At 38.5% G+C, this 18682-nt stretch overlaps 1 protein-coding gene across 29 annotated transcripts in view; it reads right to left on the bottom strand.

The window, feature by feature from the left end:
* The window catches only part of KDM4C (lysine demethylase 4C), a 440364-nt gene that overhangs the window by 308052 nt on the left and 113630 nt on the right, over nt 1–18682 (bottom strand). For all 29 annotated transcript variants that reach the window (XR_012159108.1, XR_012159109.1, XR_012159110.1 and 26 more), the window contains 2 exons: nt 18265–18368; nt 12828–12965 (listed from right to left, as the gene is read on the bottom strand). Coding sequence is in view for 26 of the 29 variants with exons in the window: in XM_073345318.1 (XP_073201419.1) it covers nt 12828–12965; nt 18265–18368 (242 nt within the window). In the remaining 3 variants the exon portion in view is untranslated. The remainder of the gene's footprint in view (nt 1–12827; nt 12966–18264; nt 18369–18682) is intronic.

The following is an 18682-nucleotide window of genomic DNA, read 5'->3' as shown; positions in this document are numbered from 1 at the left end:
CATGGTGTTTCCTTAAACTAGGCAGGCATAATACTTTTCACTCACTCATACTTACTTTCTCAATTTTTTTCAAACCTAAGCTACCCCATATTTTTATTCAAATTGTGGGAAAGTGGAGAGGAGGTTATATTACATAATTGTTTCGTATGGACCAGCACTGTTCTGATGTAGAAATGACAAAGAAATGTTTAATGTGTTACCTGTGAACGAACCCCATGAAAGGAATCTTCCCACCATTTCACATTTTCCATAAGGAAGTCAGCTATCCCAAAGTACTGCTTAGCTGTCACATGGAGAGAGAAAGGGGACTGGAGACCTTACTACAATATCTCCATCCATGCTCAACTTGCTTTAGATAGCAGAAAAAGTGAAGGTACTTTTCAATGCTAATCCTGAATTAAGAAGATACAGCAACAGCACTTCCTGCGTAACTGTTAGGCAACCAATGTAAGCCATTAATTTCAATGTTTTCTGCTTGAAATTCTGCACTTAGCTGTCCTATGACACACAGCTGATGCACACATATGATGTCTTAGCTGCAGGCACTTATGAGCAAGCACAATATCAAGTTAGCATAAGGTGACATGTTAGTTTCACTAAAACACGGTTGCCCCCATAGTAGGGTTAAATACTATGTATATTTTTTTGCTCTATGCCAGCAATGCAACCTTAGTGCCAGCTAACCATATATTTGTGGAAACATTATTCATTCTAAGGCAAAATACCTAAATACTGTCATAGTTGAATGCATGGGGGCTCCCTAGACCATGTCAGTGGTTCCTGAATCTTCATCATGTTCCACAGAAACCAAGTCACCGAGTCATACAGAGCCTAGCTCTGATTTTTGGAAAAGTGAACATGTTAAATTGCATAAATCCTAAATTATCCCTGACACCACTGTTATGAGTATTAGATGTACCAAGATCCAGCACCAAACCAAAAAAACCACCAAAACAAAAACTAAACAAGAAAGAAAAGTTACCTAGCTCAGATGTCTGTAACTATTCAAACTATAAAAAGTAGATGACAGATTAATCATTCATGAACCTGCTTCAGTAGAGAATATTGACCGTCAAATATTAGAACTGCATCAGTTTGGGTGATCTGTATGTAAAGTACTTTTTTTTTTTAAACTACGCTGAACCATTGCATCTTTTGCCTTAATGTCACAGGATAAAAACTAATAATAATGTTAGGGCTGAAAAAATGCCTATTGTGCGGTAGTGACTATGTTCTTTCTTTCCTCTCTTACAAATGTATGGATATATTTATCCACACATATACGTCTCTCAATTTATATAACATAATCATATAATATTTTGGATAGCGTATGCTAGATATGACTGTCCTCAAGACAATGATTTTTTTTACTCAATGAAAGCAGTACAGTAAATAACTTTTCTTCCCTTTGAGACACTCCTAAGTGCTTGAGGCTGCTGCAACACAAAAACAAAAATATCTTCACAAATGTCTCCAAACAGTCAAGCTGAAAATCTAAGCCAAAGTTTCATTTAACAGCCTGTCAGTTTTTTGATGTGAAGCTAATGAATGCAGTGGCAAACAAATCCATCAAACCTAACATCAAAACAACTGCACTTCATCCCACCAAAGGGAAAAAATGAAATACAACCTGCAGGTCAGCCCTTTGATCCAACCTATCCACAGAAAACAGGTCTCTAAACAGCTACTGCTGCAGAATATGCATGAGTAATGATGAACTTAATTTCAGGAAATGAAGGAATAGTATTTAAGGAGCCTGTGACTCCAGTAGAAAAGGTTTGCAGAGTTTTTCTTTGATGTGCTACAGTCAGTTAAAAAAAACATACAAAAGACCCCTACACTGACCCTTTCAACACATACTCAAAAGACACTAAATATAAAGATGAACTACAGCGACCTTAACATTTTTCCTCATGTTACTTTAAAACAAAGAAAAGTGATATGAAGTTTACACAAAACTATGTCAGAGTTAGGCTGTGTCTACTCTCCGGGGACTAGTCTGGTATACCTCTGTTGACGCAGCTAGGTCGGCATAACCCCGTAGTGCAGATGCAGCCTACATCAACGAAAGGGGTTTTTCCATGATTGTAGGAACACCACCTTCTGGAACAAAGTTAGATACATCGATGGAAGCATTCTCCCATTGACACACCAGCACCCACATGGGGGTTGGGCCAGCATAGCTATGTCAGTCAGGGTGTGGATTTTTAAACCCCTGACCAATGTAGCTATCTATATCTATGTCTACACCGTGAGCAAGGGGCAAGATTCCCAGCTCATGTACATGTACTCATGCTAGTTTTCACTTCCTTAGCACAAGTATAAATATGAACTTAATCACGGTAGCATGGGCAGTTTAGCTGTGCCAATTACATACCCGTTGATTTCAGGCAGGTTTGTGCATGCTGACATTGTCCATGCTACCATGGCCATACTGCTTTGTATACTCATGTTAGCTTGATGAGAACTAGCGCAAGTATGTATATGCAACCTGGGAATCACACCCCTAGCTCATAGTGTAGCTGAAGCCTATGTCGACCGAACTTTTAAGTGTAAAGCACACTTTCTTCAACAGTATGTTTTAAAGGAACAGTGTATTTTTGGGTAGGGGATTGATGTAAGGTGAAATTAGGGTCTGTCCACCATGACGATGTCCCTTTATCTTCTTTTCATATCATTAGTAAAGTTCTTCCAATTCTTGTTTAAAGAGGGTTTAATGATGGAAAAGCGTGGAATTGACAGCCCTGGAAAATGGCATTATCTTTTCTCCCACTGAAGAGGTACAGCACAGCAGTAATAGTGCAAGTTCTCTCATGATACCCCACTGATGTGCCCTCACAGGATTTTGTAACACTCACTAAAAGAACCACAGACATTTATTGCAAGAACCAACTCCAGAACACAAAGGCAGGACTGACCTTCCAGTTATCCCCTAGGTAAGATCAACAACAATGACAGGGAAGAGAACTTACCACTAAGATAAGGATATGACACCATCTACTGGTGGAAGTATTGTCTATGACCGTGGTTCTCAACCTATTTACCATTGTGGGCCACATATGAAGCTCTCTATGGGTTATGTGGGCCACATCCACAGAATATATGTGGCCATGAGGATGTCACATGGGCTGCAGCTGCATACTGAGAACCACAGGTTGAGAACCACTGGTCTACGCTAAACATTACCATTCCTATGCTCCTGTAATGTCTCTTCAGAACTGAAAAAAATGCTTTCAGGTTTGTTTCAGGTTGAAGAATGGGTGAGTTTTGGGGCTGGATCTTATTTTACCCAAATGACACCAGTTACATTTCCATGCTGATGAGCTGTGATGCAATTATATTATGGCATTTTTCAGAGTAGCAACCGTGTTAGTCTGTATTCGCAAAAAGAAAAGGAGTACTTGTGGCACCTTAGAGACTAACAAATTTATTTGAGCATAAGCTTTCAAATGCATTCGAGGAAGTGAGCTGCAGCTCACAAAAGCTTATGCTCAAATAAATTTGTTAGTCTCTAAGGTGCCACAAGTACTCCTTTTCTATCATGGCATTTATTATAAGATCAAATGAGAATTGTAGAACAACTGTAAAAGAGAAAGTTCACATTAACAGAGAGACAGAGTTGTGCTTTTAAAAAGCATAGTACACCTATAACTACCATGGGATAACACATGACAAAAGCTAGATATCTAGCTACAGCTGTTCTTCCTAGAAGGTGACAAGAAGTATTTCTGCCAATATGAAGGCATTAAAAATGGGAGTAAATTTTAAAGGACAACTTTCACGCTGGGGACAACCTTGAAAATAAAATCACACAGGATAGTCATCTGTTACATATTTTTACACTTTTCCTTCCCCCTTTGCTGATTAAAAAAGATTTAATTCAGCTAAGGTGTTTCTCTTTTACAGCCTACTCCAGCACCTCACTACAAAGTCAGAATGTTGAATTTGTGCCAGCACAATCATTTTCATAGCAAAACACTGAGATCATAAATAAAGAAACTAGGTTCTCGCTTCTTGATTGAGGAGGTGGTGGTAGCATTCGGAAGTGACAGGAACAATTTTTTTTTCAAAATACCTACTTCAATAGCAAAAGCAATGAAGAAAGGTACTGGCAAAGTATGCTGTTTTCTTTCTTTAAAGTCATAAGTGTTTGACAGCACATTTATACACAGGCTATAATAACTATTATATAAATACTGTATGTTGATTTATTACCAAGTATTTTCTTCCCTCAAAACACTTATTTTCCACGTTTGGTTCAGAAATGCTCAAATCCACCATTTTGGAATTAATTCATTTGCACTTTGGCTGTGTTCAAATATAATTTTTAAACAGTAAACTAAGCTTCAAAGGTGGCTGCAGTCCCTTGCTCTCAGGAGGAGGAAATTTCCAAGATGAGATCTATGAGAATCTCCAGCTGGGAATTTAAAATAGGTATTTTGTTTTCTTAAAAACAATTTATGTTCCAGATATGCTCTTTAAAAAAAAACCCACCATCACTAAAAGCCAAAAAGAGACCAGATGTAAGACGATGAATCTCCACTGAAGCCAATGACCCTATATTTCTCTTTTTCAATAGCTCTGATCCATTTAATCACAGGCATGCACCGGCCCCAGTTTCAAATTATCGTTATATGGGATTTCACACTTAAGCACTCAGTCCTGCAAACACACTAATCACATGAGTAGTCCCATTGGCTTCATTGTTTGCAGGACTGGGCCCTAAGGAAGGACCATGACAAATCCTTGCATTTTACACATATTTATTATTATTATTTTTGTACTATAGTGACAACTGAAGGTCCCACACAAATTGGGTTCCCACTGTGCTATAAAATAGGAAGAGATCATCCTGCCGCAAGGACTATATAATTTAAATAGACTAGATAGAGGAGGGGTAAGGGAAAGGGATGCACAAAGCAGCATGATATGGGTAATGGTTGGCAAATGTCATGTTTTCTCCATCTTTGGGGGGGAGGGGTTGGTGGTGGAGATATTGATTTGGGAAGTTGAGGGTATGCAATGACAGAGGAAAGGGTTGAGAAGAGATGAAGAGGTGCATGGAGGCCATGGAGAATGAAGCTGCAGTGGAAGGACAGTGGAGGAGGAGATTGGAGTAAACAGCGGAGAAGAAAAAATGTCCAAACTGAAGGAAGGAAAGTCTGATGAAATCACCTGTATTCAAAAGCAATACGACAAAGGTTTTTACTCTCCACCTCTCTCTGCTCTTGCCAGGGAGAAGGCCAGAGTCCTTTTATCCTGGGACTGGCTCTGTCCTGCAACCTTCCTTCTATCTTAGCCCATGTGGTTGAGTTAAGGAGGAGCTACACAGAACCTTTTCTCCTTAAGAGTGTCCTCCCTGCAGGGTCTAGAGGCAAGCTTAGCTCACCTGCCAACTCCCCTGGCTCTGCAAACAGGAAAAAGAAAGGGAAAGAGTTTCTTTGTTCCTGGGCTCGTTTTTCAATTAACTACACTAATAAACAGCAGTGACAAGAAATGCAATGTAGAGAAAATACATCAGTAGATAAAAGTACACAATCTTGTTTTGAACTTTTTTTCAGTCTCCTTCTAAACTCTAGCACCTCAGTATGACAGGTAGCGTTTACTGGTCCTCTCCATGAGTATTTTCATTTGGAGAGAAGGTGGAAATCATGACTGATTCTCCAGATTTTAGCATATCACCTAATCACCTTTCCATTACAATTAAATGGAAGATGCATTTTTCTGGGTAAATTTTACATAATTTCCTAAAGTACATTCACACAAAGAAAGTGAAAGGACTCCACCTAAATTTTTTTTTATGAGGGCAACGATGGAATTCACTCTAAAAGTCAATTAACTCTGATAAAAATGTCCATTTTTCAGTACATTAGTTAATGGGGAAGTAATACGGAAAAAATGATGGGATCAATACAAGCCAAGACAGCTTCTTATAAATATATTTCAGTAACATACTATCAGTGCCAGATCATCATACAAACTCCCAAACCAGCCTTACTGCAAGACAAGTCAAACTACAGTATGTAATTCCAGAAGGTGTCACTCAATTTGCCATCTGAGCTCTTTCTGTTTAATTCCAAGTTATCCTTTCATACCCAAGGTCACATGAGTAACATGACAGCTCAAAAACTAATACATAGAAAGGGTTATAAAAATGCTAACATGTCCAGAGGTGAGTGCAACTAACACTGACAGGCGCACAAGAGAATCATGAATGAATTATATAGATAAGGTTCTTAAATACCACAGTGATGAGCATGGAATAAATACTTAAATAGGTAAAAGGTGTTTTAAGTAATTGTTTTCCACAACAGTCCTGAAAATAGCTGCTTATAATTAATAACTGTTTTGGGGAAAAGCAATCCCTCACTTGCAGGAGTCAGAAAAAAATTCAAATATCTTTAAACTGTGATAAACAAGGAAAACCAAAATATGTGTTGGTGAAGACTGCAAAAGGTTTGAATGTTAGTTGACTGCATATGTATTACCTAGAATTGTTTCCCCCACACAGCTACATATCATTAAATCTTGGCTAAAGAGACACACACAAATTCATTCTTGGATTAAAGTGAATATCTTTTATCCAGTCACTCCAGAAGGGATTTTATTTTGTAGAATACAAAAAAATTAATCAAAATGGTGTGTAAACATTTATATTCAGAAACTTTAACACTTGAACACTGCCCCTACTTCAGCACACAAGTTGCCTACTCAGCACAAATTAAAGTAGATCCCAGCAAAACATACAAACTAATTGACACTGGTTCATCTGTTTTACCAACATTAACAAAATGCATTGGAGTAAGATAGCTTAAAATGTTGTTTGCAGAACAGCAAGGAGTTCCAGCCTACTCAGATAAACGTAAGCTCCATTAGGTAAATAATAAGACATTAGTCAGAAGAAATGTCCCATCTGCCTTCTTTCATACCCTTTAAATTTTGGTATAAATAAATTAAATTCCAGAAACTGAAGCTATAGGATGACTATTAGTAATACTTAAAATGTATGGTACACCTCTCATCTTCACAGCACATTACAAACATAACTAACTAACCTACGTGACCTACCATGAGAAAAATTCAGTAAGTTTTATCTAATCTTAGGGTTTTCTCTAGCTCCTGTCACTATAGTATCTGAACACTTAAACCCATTTCACAGACAGCCTGCTCCCCTCCCACTCCTCCAAGCACCATCAGGATGGATGCCAGGCCCACTTCCATCTCTGGCATCTCTCTCTCCTTCCAGAGGATCAGTGGGGAGAGGTTAATGTGGTTTCTGTCCTCTCTCTTCTAGGGCAGGGGGAGGTTTGGAATGCTCCACCCTTTTCTCTATCCCTATCTATTTTCCTTTATCCCCTTTAACCATCTCCTCTGTCCCCTCTCCAAATCTGTGCACTCTACCATGTATCAACTGTGCCCCTCAAACCACTTGTCTCTCTTACCTGTGCCAGACCCCATGCCTGTCTCCACAGATATTACCACTCTGTTCACTGCACTGAGACTACAGTAGAAAGAAGTACCGGAGATAGCAGACAAAGGGTGCAGCTTCTCCACCTGGCCTCCTGCCTTCTCACATGCAGCCCTCATGCAGCACTACAGCCTTTGGGAAAGAGGTGCAGCTATCATATTCCCCAGGACTTTAGTAAAGACAGCCCCAGCTAAAACAGGGTTGTTGGAGGTAGGTGTACATATGGGGAAACTGAGACAGTGAGTTCAGGGATTTCCCCAAGGCCACAGAATGAATCCGTTTCAGAGCAAGAACTGGAATTCAGGAGTTTGTCTTCTCTAGTTCTGTGTTCAAAACATGCCTCCCTCTTTAAAGGCATGACCCATTTAAAACTGCAATTTATGTAGGCAATTTATTTCATTGGGCCCTCAACCTCATGGCATTTTCTTTAGGACAATAGTACTGTTCTTTAACTTTAGTATTTACTGTAGCATCAATAGAAAAAACTGTATGCTATTACATATCTAACTATTCTTCAGACAAAGAAGAGAGGAAGGCTGTAGCTCATTTGCTGGTTTTTCTGTTTCATTTTTGGTTTTTTGGAGGGGAAGTGGCATAGACAATAATATAGCTGTAAGTAACTCAGAACTGCCTTCTTTGGAAAATAATCAGTCTTCAGTACACAAAAACCTTGCAGGCGAACAGTACCTTCTACTGACCTAGATTACTGCGTTTCACTGACACCAGAAAGGCATTTCCAATATAATACATATTAAAGCGAAAAATGTAACAGTAGTCTGAAAATTGTATTTAGATCTAAAACTTTTTTCCCCAATTAAAAATCATATACGTATCATGTACAGACAGAGAAGAAGCAACAGATTAAACTTCAACATCAGTAAGCCATGCCAGCCTGGAGAACCATAAATTGCAACATAGAACTGTGTGGCTTGTTTTATTAAATGCTATAATAATATTATAATAGTGGTTATAACCTACTAACATGACAATAGACTTCTGAAGCAGAGAGGATTTCTTATTCTTTTAAAATGAATTGACATTTTTGGAAAATTTGTCTGGTGTTCCAGAACAAGTAACTATAGATTTTCCCATGTTTTCCATTTCCTGCCTAACAGAAGACCAAGAAACAGTATTTTTCAGTTTGCAAAAGCTCTGGTATTTCATGCATGCTTTAAAACTGTTATACAAATATAATGCAAGAACAGTTAACAACATGCACGGTTTTCTCTATTTTTATTTATATAAGAACATAAGAATGGCCACACAGGATATTCTGACAGTGGACAGTGCCAGATGCTACAGAGGGAATGAAGCAAAGACAACAACAAATCAAGAGATCCATCCTCTGTCATCTAGTTCCAGCTTCTGGCAGTCGGAGGTTTAGAGACACCTGGAGCAGGGGGTTGCTTCCCTGAGCACCTTGGCTAATAGCCATTGATGGACCTATCCACTATGAACTTATCTAATTCTTTTTTAAAACCATTTATATTTTTGGTCTTCACAACACATGGCAATGAGTTCCACAGGTTGACTGTACATTATGCAAATAAGTACTTTCTTATGTTTGTTTTAAACCTGCCACCTATTAATTTCATTGAATGATCTCGGTTCTTGTGTTATCTGAAGGGGTAAATAACACTTCCCTGTTCACTTTCTCCACACCAGTCATGATTTTATAGATTTCTATCATACCCACCCCACCCCCCACGTACACTCATCTCTTTTCTAAGAAGAATAGTCCCAGTCTTTTTAATCTATCCATGCCCGGAAGCTGTTCCATACCCCTAAAATAATTTTTGTTGCCCTTCTCTGTACCTTTTCCAATTCTAATATGTCTTTTTTGAGATGGGGCAACCAGAACTGCACACAGCATTCAAGGTGTGGGCAAACCAGAGATTTATATAGTGGTATTATATTCTCTCTCTTATTAACTATCCCTTTCCTGATGGTTCCTAACGTTCGGTTAGCTTTTTTTTGACTGGAGCTGCACATTGAGCAGAACTTTTCTGAGAACTATCCATGATGACTCCAAGATTCCTTTCTTGAGTGATAACAGCTAATTTAGACCCCATCCATTTTTTATATATAGTTGGAATTATTTTTCCCAAAGTGTATTACTTTGCACTTATCAACACTGAATTTCATCTGCCATTTTGTTGTCCAGTTTTGTGAGATCCCTTTGTAACTCTTTGCAGTCAGCTTTGTACTTAACTATCATCTGTAAATTTTACCTCACTGTATACCTCTTTTTCAAGATCATTTATGATTACATCCAACAGCACAGGTTTCAGTACAGATCCTTAGGAGACCCCACTATTTACCTCTTTACATTGTAAAAACTTACAGTATATTCCTACCCTTTGCTTCTTATCTTTTAATCAGTTACCAATCTATGAGAGGTCCTTCCCTCTTCCCTTTTTATTATTGGGTTTTCTGTTTTTGTAGCCTCTCTAATATCCCTGAGCATTTCACAATCACCGTCATGCTGCTATAGTTTTATTGTTCAAGCATGTAATTTCTATTCATAGAGACTTTATGGCACATTTTGATTCATTTAAGATTTTTACTCTATGCTTTCTTTCACATACAGTGCCACTCCCCCACCTGCACACCCTACTCTGTCATTCCTATATATTTTGTACCCTGATATTACTGTGTCCCACTGATTATCATCATTCCACCAAATTTCTATGATACCTATTATATCAATATCCTCATTTAATAGCAGGAGCTCAACTTCTCCCATCTTAGTATTAGTCTCCTAGCATTTGTATATGAACACTTAGAAAATTTTTCAATATTTAGTTGTCTCCCTTCATTGAATGGGACTCTTTTTCATTTGGCTGTTTCTCTTCAGTTACAACCTGTATTTCATTAACTTCTATCTTCTCCTCTTTACTAGGACAGAGAGTATCCCCTTTAACAAACGGTGTGCTCCTCTACACCTGTTTCCCACATGCCTTTGTTTCAAATATGAGAACTTTAAATATCAGATATAACAGGTAAAGTTGTAACTTGGTATTTCCCTAATGTATCTTGTTTTACAATTAATATTGGAACATTAAAGCAGTAACATACATTTCCTTAACATTCCATCAACTTGTATTTGTATCTTATTTGTATGGCATGAACAAATACCAACAAATGTCATTATTATAAATAATTATCTAATTATTTTGTTTCCATTAGCTTTGAATAATTATGTAACTGCTGTTGAAAGGTGTGCAATACCCTGAGATATGTTTTATTTGGCTAATACTGCTTCCAAGTCTTTTTCCAGATTAATTAAAAAATGAAGCAAAATGTTCAACGAGCCAGGCTTTAATTCTGACATTTTTTATTATCTATAGTAAAACGAAGAGTGCAATTCATGACTGTGGCCTCTAGTCACAGGAACTGGGATTCACACTCAGCTACAATCCTTAAGATTTCTCTATAGCAGATATTCTTATTATTCTTGATTCAAATAGTATTTGGAAGATTTCAGACACTTTGAATTGATTACAAACACCCTGAAGCCATTTTACCTTCTTATACAATACATGAACATGGTATTACACCTTCAGTACATAGCATGGAAGTCACTGTATTTCAATGACTGCTTTTTCCATGGACAAAGAATACTCAAAATGGACTGAATGAACCAAGACCTCCTAACCAAAAATTAGAACCAAATTCCGGACTAAGAGAGAGAAACTCCACTAACTTTTCAACGACTCAGCTTACCCCACATTTGAATTTGACCTCCCCAGAGTTATGTTAAACTCAAGTCTTCTACATGGTGGTTCATTTTACTATCTTTTGAACCACTGAGCTACTAAATATATAGATTCTTAAAAATCAGTATTAAAAATCAGGGCCTTATTAATTACCACCATGAATGTAAGTTTTGCATTAAAAGTGAAGACCTAGCTGAACATTTTAAATTCTTATTGATGTTTTTATTACTTTCATTACAGTAAATGTCTATGTATAGGCTACGTGAAACAATGGAACATTTTCAGGCCTTTTACCTCTTGAAACTCACTCATCAATCTCATTCACAATTATAGTCAATAGTGCCTAAAATCAAGAAGTTCTGCTAACAGAAAATATTCTCAAGGTCTTCTTCCAATTCCAAGTATTTAACCCTGTACTCTTCCTGGATTACATTGTTGCAACCCCGCCTCCTCCCATGTTTGCTTTTGAAGTGAATTCACTTATCATCTCATTAGCTAATGTAACATATACACAATTTGTAGATGCTGCTGTTGTCAGTACAGAATATCTCAGTCTGGAAAGTGGCTCCACATTACATAGTTATCAAAGCATCCTAAACAATGCTCTTATAATCTATACTTTTTAATAGTGGAGAGATCATATAAAATACTGTACAACATTAATGACCTTTTGCTGAACAAAATACACACATTTGATTCAGTATATTACACAAATGCTGTATGTGAACAGAATGTAAAATATATGCAACATATGCAAAATTTCAGACTAAAGTAGTAGAAACAAGGTGGGAGAGGCAATATCTTTTATTGGACCAATTTCTGTTGATTAGAGAGAGGCTTTTGAGCTACACTGCATAGCTCAAAAGTTTGTCTCTCTCACAAACAGAACTTGGTCCAATAAAAGATATTACCTCTCCCACCTTGTCTCTATAATATCCTTGATGTAGCTACAACACTATAGCTGCACAGACTAACAGTGACACGAAACTGCTTTTTTGTAAAATATATTAGTGATTCTAAATTATGAAACATTCCCACTCTGGGAGCATATTTAATTTATCACAAAATATTGCCAACATTTAAAAAAAACATTACAGATTAAAGTTTAATTTGCTCATTTAGTTCAGCCCTCTTATTGATCTTTGTCCTCTTTTGAACAGGCACATTACCCCTCAAGTCTGTGGCATGTTTTCCAAGATACATATAAAATTCTAAAAGGGAGCAGAATCGCTGTATGTGACTTGAATAAGGGGATTTCCAAGCTGCCTCTATGACTAAAATGCATAGGGTTTTAGAAGAACAGAAATAAATTCTGTCTCCCCCTTCCAAACATAATTCTCGATTTATATGGCCTCATATAAACCTACATAAAAATATCTCCTGAAAAATAAAGATTTTTAACATACAATATACACATTAAGTCATATCTAAAATCTACTACAACAAATAATACATGTACTACAAGTGTTATAACATGCTAGTAAATGCACAATATGGAATAGTACTGCACTGACAGGATGATGTACAAGATGACTTAATTGTTCTTCTCCCTCTTCATCTTCTCTTTTGCCTAAGCTTATCATTAAGGAATAACCAAAGGAGACATTTAATTCAGGCATTATTTTTGTAGTATTACTTACCAATTTAGCTACTTTTCCATAATCAATCCATCTGATTGTGGCAAAGTTTGTTGATTCTGCGCAGTTGAAACCATGGTTAAATCCCGCATGGTATCCATATGGGAAGGTTATCATAAATTCCCCTGCCTCCTGTGTGATCTACATAACAAGAAAAAACCACAAATAACCTATTTAAAAAGACCTTCTCTTATTAAAGAAATGAAAATTATATTTGCTGATGTCAAAATAGATATTTGCACATAGCATCCGATTTGGATTAAATATAGGAGACCTGAGGAGACATTACTGACTACATTTTGAAATAACAAACTTCTGGCCCATCAGTATCCCCACATTAGAGTAGGCCAAAAATTCAGAAAGTGTTCATAAGGGAGCAAATCATGTTCCCTCTTCTACAAAATCAGACGACCCCTATTAACAATACATGGGGGGGGGGGGCAATGAGTAGAGAGCATAAGATTTGAAGTGGGCAGACAAGGCAGGATGGCAGCCAGTGGGCCGAATATCTGCTGCTACCTTCCCCAATAGAGGGGACATACTGTAATGGTTGGGAAGGCTACTTCATCCACAGGCCTTAAGTAGGTTTCAGAGTAACAGCCGTGTTAGTCTGTATTTGCAAAAAGAAAAGGAGTACTTGTGGCACCTTAGAGACTAACCAATTTATTTGAGCATAAGCTTTTGTGAGCTCACAGCTCACTTCACCTTAAGTAGCTTCTCTGGAATGGTGCCACAGATGCTCCATGTAATTGAGCTAGGTTAGAGGGGGATTTCTTTTCCCTGCCCTTTCCCATCCCCACACAACTTTTCAGTGCCTGACCCATTTAATGCTAATTAGGTTTCATAGGTGTCACTGACAACCTATTCTGAAGACAGTGGGACTATACATGTATAAATGAGGAGCTAATTTAGTTTTCACACCTTCTATTACTGAATAATACAAGAATAGGTGCCATTTCTTCAAAGCCTGTTTCAAGGAAGCAGAACCACACTTTTTGTGTAACATCACTACTACAACTTTACAATAACTAATAATGCTGAAGACTCTTTGTATTCTAAATGATGTAATGACTGTCCTAAACTTTGTGACATTAAAATCTCCTTCTTAACACTCCATTAACACTTATTTTACTGAGGGGTTTTTGAATAGTATTAAGGATATTGAAAGGATGTTGCTACAGCACACTACTACAACTCTACTCAGAGGGTGTGGGGAATGGCTTAGCATGGAAAGCCTCAGGTCTGGGAAACGGTATTCAAATAGCACTGGGCAGTGAAGCTTTAACACCACTTGATGCAGTAAACAAGGATTTATCCAAAGGATCACTTTTCCTTACAAAATACAATGAAGAGTGATTCAGTTGAAAGAGACTGCAGCCCAGTGATTCAGTAGATTAAGTTATAGCTAGGGAAAAAAACAATGACACCACAAAAGATACAACTATATTTTGTATAGTATAGTCATTTTCATATGAACAGTTAAAGTTGAATGCCAGATAGTGAACAGCAAGCAATATAAATTTACAGAAAACAGTGGAATAAAGTTAGTGATACTGGGCAGGATTCTCTCTTGCTAGTGGAGTAATGTGCACCTCTATGTGCTGTTTGGGTCTGCTACACTCATGGGGAGATTCATCAACAGAGGACGGGCGGCAGAACCACTGCTTGCAATCCCCAAGAGTTCCCACCAATTAGGGACTGTTTTACTTTCCACTGGGAGCTCCACTGGACCGCAGCCATCAAAGGCTGCAGCAAGGATGAGCTTACTGGAGGCTGCTGAACAGATGGCCCAGCCACATCCTCTCCAACTGGCTGACAGGTGCTACTTCATGGCATTAGTGAGCAAAGCAGTGAACAAAAATCTATATACTCCATTTGACATGCCCCTTGACACTAAATTTAGGTCAGAAAATAGGCCCAGTGGAAAGAAGCTATTTGTTGTGAACAATACTTAAGGACAGATGTTTGGGTACCAAGCAGTAGTTATTGGTTAATGGAAGTCAAGAAGACCTTAGTGATCAGAGGGACATCTTCTGTGGGTCTAATAATGCTTTGCCTGAACAATACTCAGGTGAGAAATTCACAAAATGAAAAGACACTATATTAAGGCAACATTGTGGTTGTGCTTTTAAATATAGTAAAAGACAGAATGTTCAAAGTTAGTTAACTTTTACATAGCCACCATAACTAGAGATCACACTACACCTCTGTAGAAATTTATATTACCTTTAATGTCTTAAGCTCTCAAGCATAATAAGAACAGTTTTTGTATTTAATTTCTCATTTGGACCCCACAAATACACAAAACTCTGTTCTCACAATCATATGAATGTCGTGTGTGCATTCTCTGTATGCAACAAGAAACCCAAAGGAATGGCACTCCAGATATTGGCATGTTCTTGATATCACCACCATCTTTTGGGCCATAATGGGCGGGGGGAGGGAGAAGATAGCAAAAAAACTATTGACATAAGATTAAAGAATGAAAAAAGTCATACTTTATATACAAATATATAAACCATCTTATGGTTCCAGCATAAATGTGAAGCAACTGGATGCTTTATATATGCATAAGCATGTGTGTAAATATATAGCACACAAACACACACAGCGACTGTAATTGGAGTTTTCAGATCGTGTTGCAGGGATGTATAAGAAAGAACATTCTCAGTGCCAGCAATTCCCAAATTTATCTTGTCATGCACCCCCCTACTGATGACAGTTTAGCAGGTGTTCTATTGCAATAAGCGGCAGTTCAGCTGTCACCTGGTAAGCGTAGGCTGGCTTATCAGTGTTCAGCACGTTTCCAGTTCTATCACAGCAAGCCACGAGAGATCACAGCCTGATTCTTTCTATTCACATTCTCACTGATTCCCATTAATTAAAACTGCACTCGGGTACAGGCTGCTTCTTCCTAGCAGTAGGTGACAGAACTAAATTTATTCTATTTAACTATTTCTAACACATTTTTTAAAATAGAAAATGAGAAAGTCCAAGACACTGAAATAAAGCAACCGACCTTCTTGCTCTGGACTCGCCTACCTACCCCAAACACAAGCCTGACAATGTTAAAAACAAATCTGCCAGCAAGTTTTTAAACTTTATGCTTCCACCATCCCCATATGCTGAAAAATATACTGCTTAAATTAATGTTCATTAAATCCAAAACAACAGATCTAAATTCCGTGACTTTATTTGACACATTAGTGATAAATTACAAGGGTATGAAAAGAATCAGTAGTTACATTATTTCTCTTGACCTCACTTAATAATATCCCATAAATCTAAACTGAATGAGATAGGAGGCCCTACGTAGCCATACAGTCTAGAGCAGGGATGGGCAAACTACGGCTCGCGGGCTGGATCCGGCCCCTCAGGGCTTTGGATCCGGCCTGTGGGATTGCCCCCCGTGGTACCGCAGGCCCCATGCCACTCTCAGAAGAGGCCGGCACCACGTCTCTGGGGCCCCGGGGGGCAGAGGGCTCCATGCGTTGCCTTTGCCTCCAGGCACCGCCCCCTGCAGCTCCCATTGGCTGGGAACGGGGAACCGTGGCCAATGGGAGCTTTGGGGGAGTGACCTGGAGGCGTGGCAAGGGCAGCACGCGGAGCCCTGTGCCCCCTCCTCCCCCAGGGGCCGCACAGGGAAGTGGTTCCGGCCGCTTCCCAGAGCGGCACGGTGCGGGGCCAGGACAGGCATGCAGGGAGCCTGCCCTGGCCCCGATGGGCGCCGCTCACACCCCGGAGCCGCTTTAGGTAAGCAGCACTGGGCCGGAGCCCGAACCCCTCCCTGCACCCTGCCCCCAAATTCCCTGCCCTAAGCCACCCGTCTGCACCTCACACCCCTCCTGCACCCCAATTCCCTGCCCTCAGCCCCCTGTCGCACCCCACACCCTTCCTGCATCCCAACCCCCTGCCCTGAGCCCCCTCACAATACCCCGCATCCCTCCTCTGCCCCAATCCCTTGCCCTGAGCCTGTTCCTGCACACCGCACCCCCTCCCACACCCCGCACTCCCTCCTGCACCCCAACCACCCTGCCCCGGCCCTGCATACAATTTCCCCTCCCAGATGTGGCCCTTGGCCCAAAAAGTTTGCCTACCCCTGATCTAGAAAGTGAAAAATTGAGCAGCTGAGCATATATACATATCCTGCTACCTATATGTAAATAAATCACATATGTGAAAATAGAGACAACAATCATAAACAAAAACTGATGGGCTTATTCTGCAAGTGGATTTTGTGTGAGAAAAATATACAGGCTTATTGTTGGACTCCTCTATACACTTTAGAAAAACCTAGAGGTGGGAAATCAAGAATCTATAAAATGATCATAACTGTATAATGATCAGAGGCTGCTAAATTTAAATATCAGACAAACAAATGTCCAAGGGGAGCTAAGTCAGGCTCACCAAGCTGCTGAATGAATCTTGGCATAAGTTGATGCCACTGTAAAAAAACAATACACTTTCACTGCCTCACACCCACATGAAGTACACACCTAGTCACAAGTAAAAAAGCTCTTAGGTAGAGAAGAGCTAGGATCATGGGAAGAAAAAATCAAGTGGAGAGGAGGATACACAGAGTATTTTAAATGTTTTTCAAGCAGCTAAGCACTTAATCCTTCTCAAACCCAAAAGGAGATTTTTTTTTTAATCACGCCAAAGTTCTTTTTTTCACTTCTCCTGCTTTATATAAAATGTTCATGCTGTATACCCTTTTTCACTCAGTCACTATCAACCAGCACAAAGCAAAAGAATAATATATGCTCTAAATTTTGTAGAAAATAATCTGTCACCCAGAAAAGGAACATCTGATTATTATTTTTTTCAGTATTTCTAACTACATCTACTAAGTTGCATTAAAAAGTTTCATAATAAATTTTCAAACATTTATTCCATCGTGTATTTTCATCTGAAATTTATTACCACAAAATGCCAATAAAAATTATACTGCACTACATACAAAGAAAACAATAAAGCATGATCCATACAAACATTTCTTTAAAAAGTTTGATCCCAACAAAACATGATCTATTACCACTATTTAAGAGTGGTATGAATTAATGTAGTAGCACCAATCTAAATAAATTTGTATTTACCAAATATCAAAAAATATTACATAATGGACTGTTGATGGCTTCAAAAATTAAGATATTACTAAATGAGTTTGGAACATAAAAGCTTTTAACTTTTCCAAGCTGTTTCATATTAATATAATTATATTGCATTTCAACGGGATTTGGCAACCTAACTCCCCCTTAGGCTTCTTTGAAAATCTGAGACCAAACCAAGGAAACAACCCAACAGCCCAGAAGCTTGTTTTAACAACAGTAATTTGGAATCTGGGCCTGAATAAAAAGATACTGTTTTGCTTTGCATTTGTAGCTACACATATCTGGACACTACGCACAGAGGCACGTCATTAAAATAAATTCTACTGTACCTTGTCAAAAGGAATTCCATATTTTTTCAATATTGAGGGAGAAATCAGTGTCATCTTGTGGCGAAGAAAAGCATCACACCCTTGAGAGCTGCTTGGGAAGAAGCCTAACAAGACAAAATAAGCAACGTCAGTTTTCTTCAATTAAAACAAGAACAGGAAACTTTAACAGTATTTTGTTTAAAGCACAATACACTATATAGTTGCATACTTTTGTTGAAATTCCTTTCTCATCATTGTCAATTAACGGCGATATCTACATAAAAAACAAAGCTATATAAATTAGCCTGATTTTCAGATCTTATTTTTTGCTAGAATTTAGGTTTAAAATGAGAGAAAGAAATACTTCAATAATAATTTGGGCCTCGCTTGTTGGATTTTATGTTTTTACAGTGTTTCCAGTTTATTGAGGGAAGACAAT

This window comes from Lepidochelys kempii, chromosome 5, assembly GCF_965140265.1.
Source record: "Lepidochelys kempii isolate rLepKem1 chromosome 5, rLepKem1.hap2, whole genome shotgun sequence".
NCBI classification, from domain to species: domain Eukaryota; kingdom Metazoa; phylum Chordata; order Testudines; family Cheloniidae; genus Lepidochelys; species Lepidochelys kempii.
Note: the sequence above shows the minus strand (reverse complement) of the source record. Positions and strands in the feature narration are given on the sequence as shown.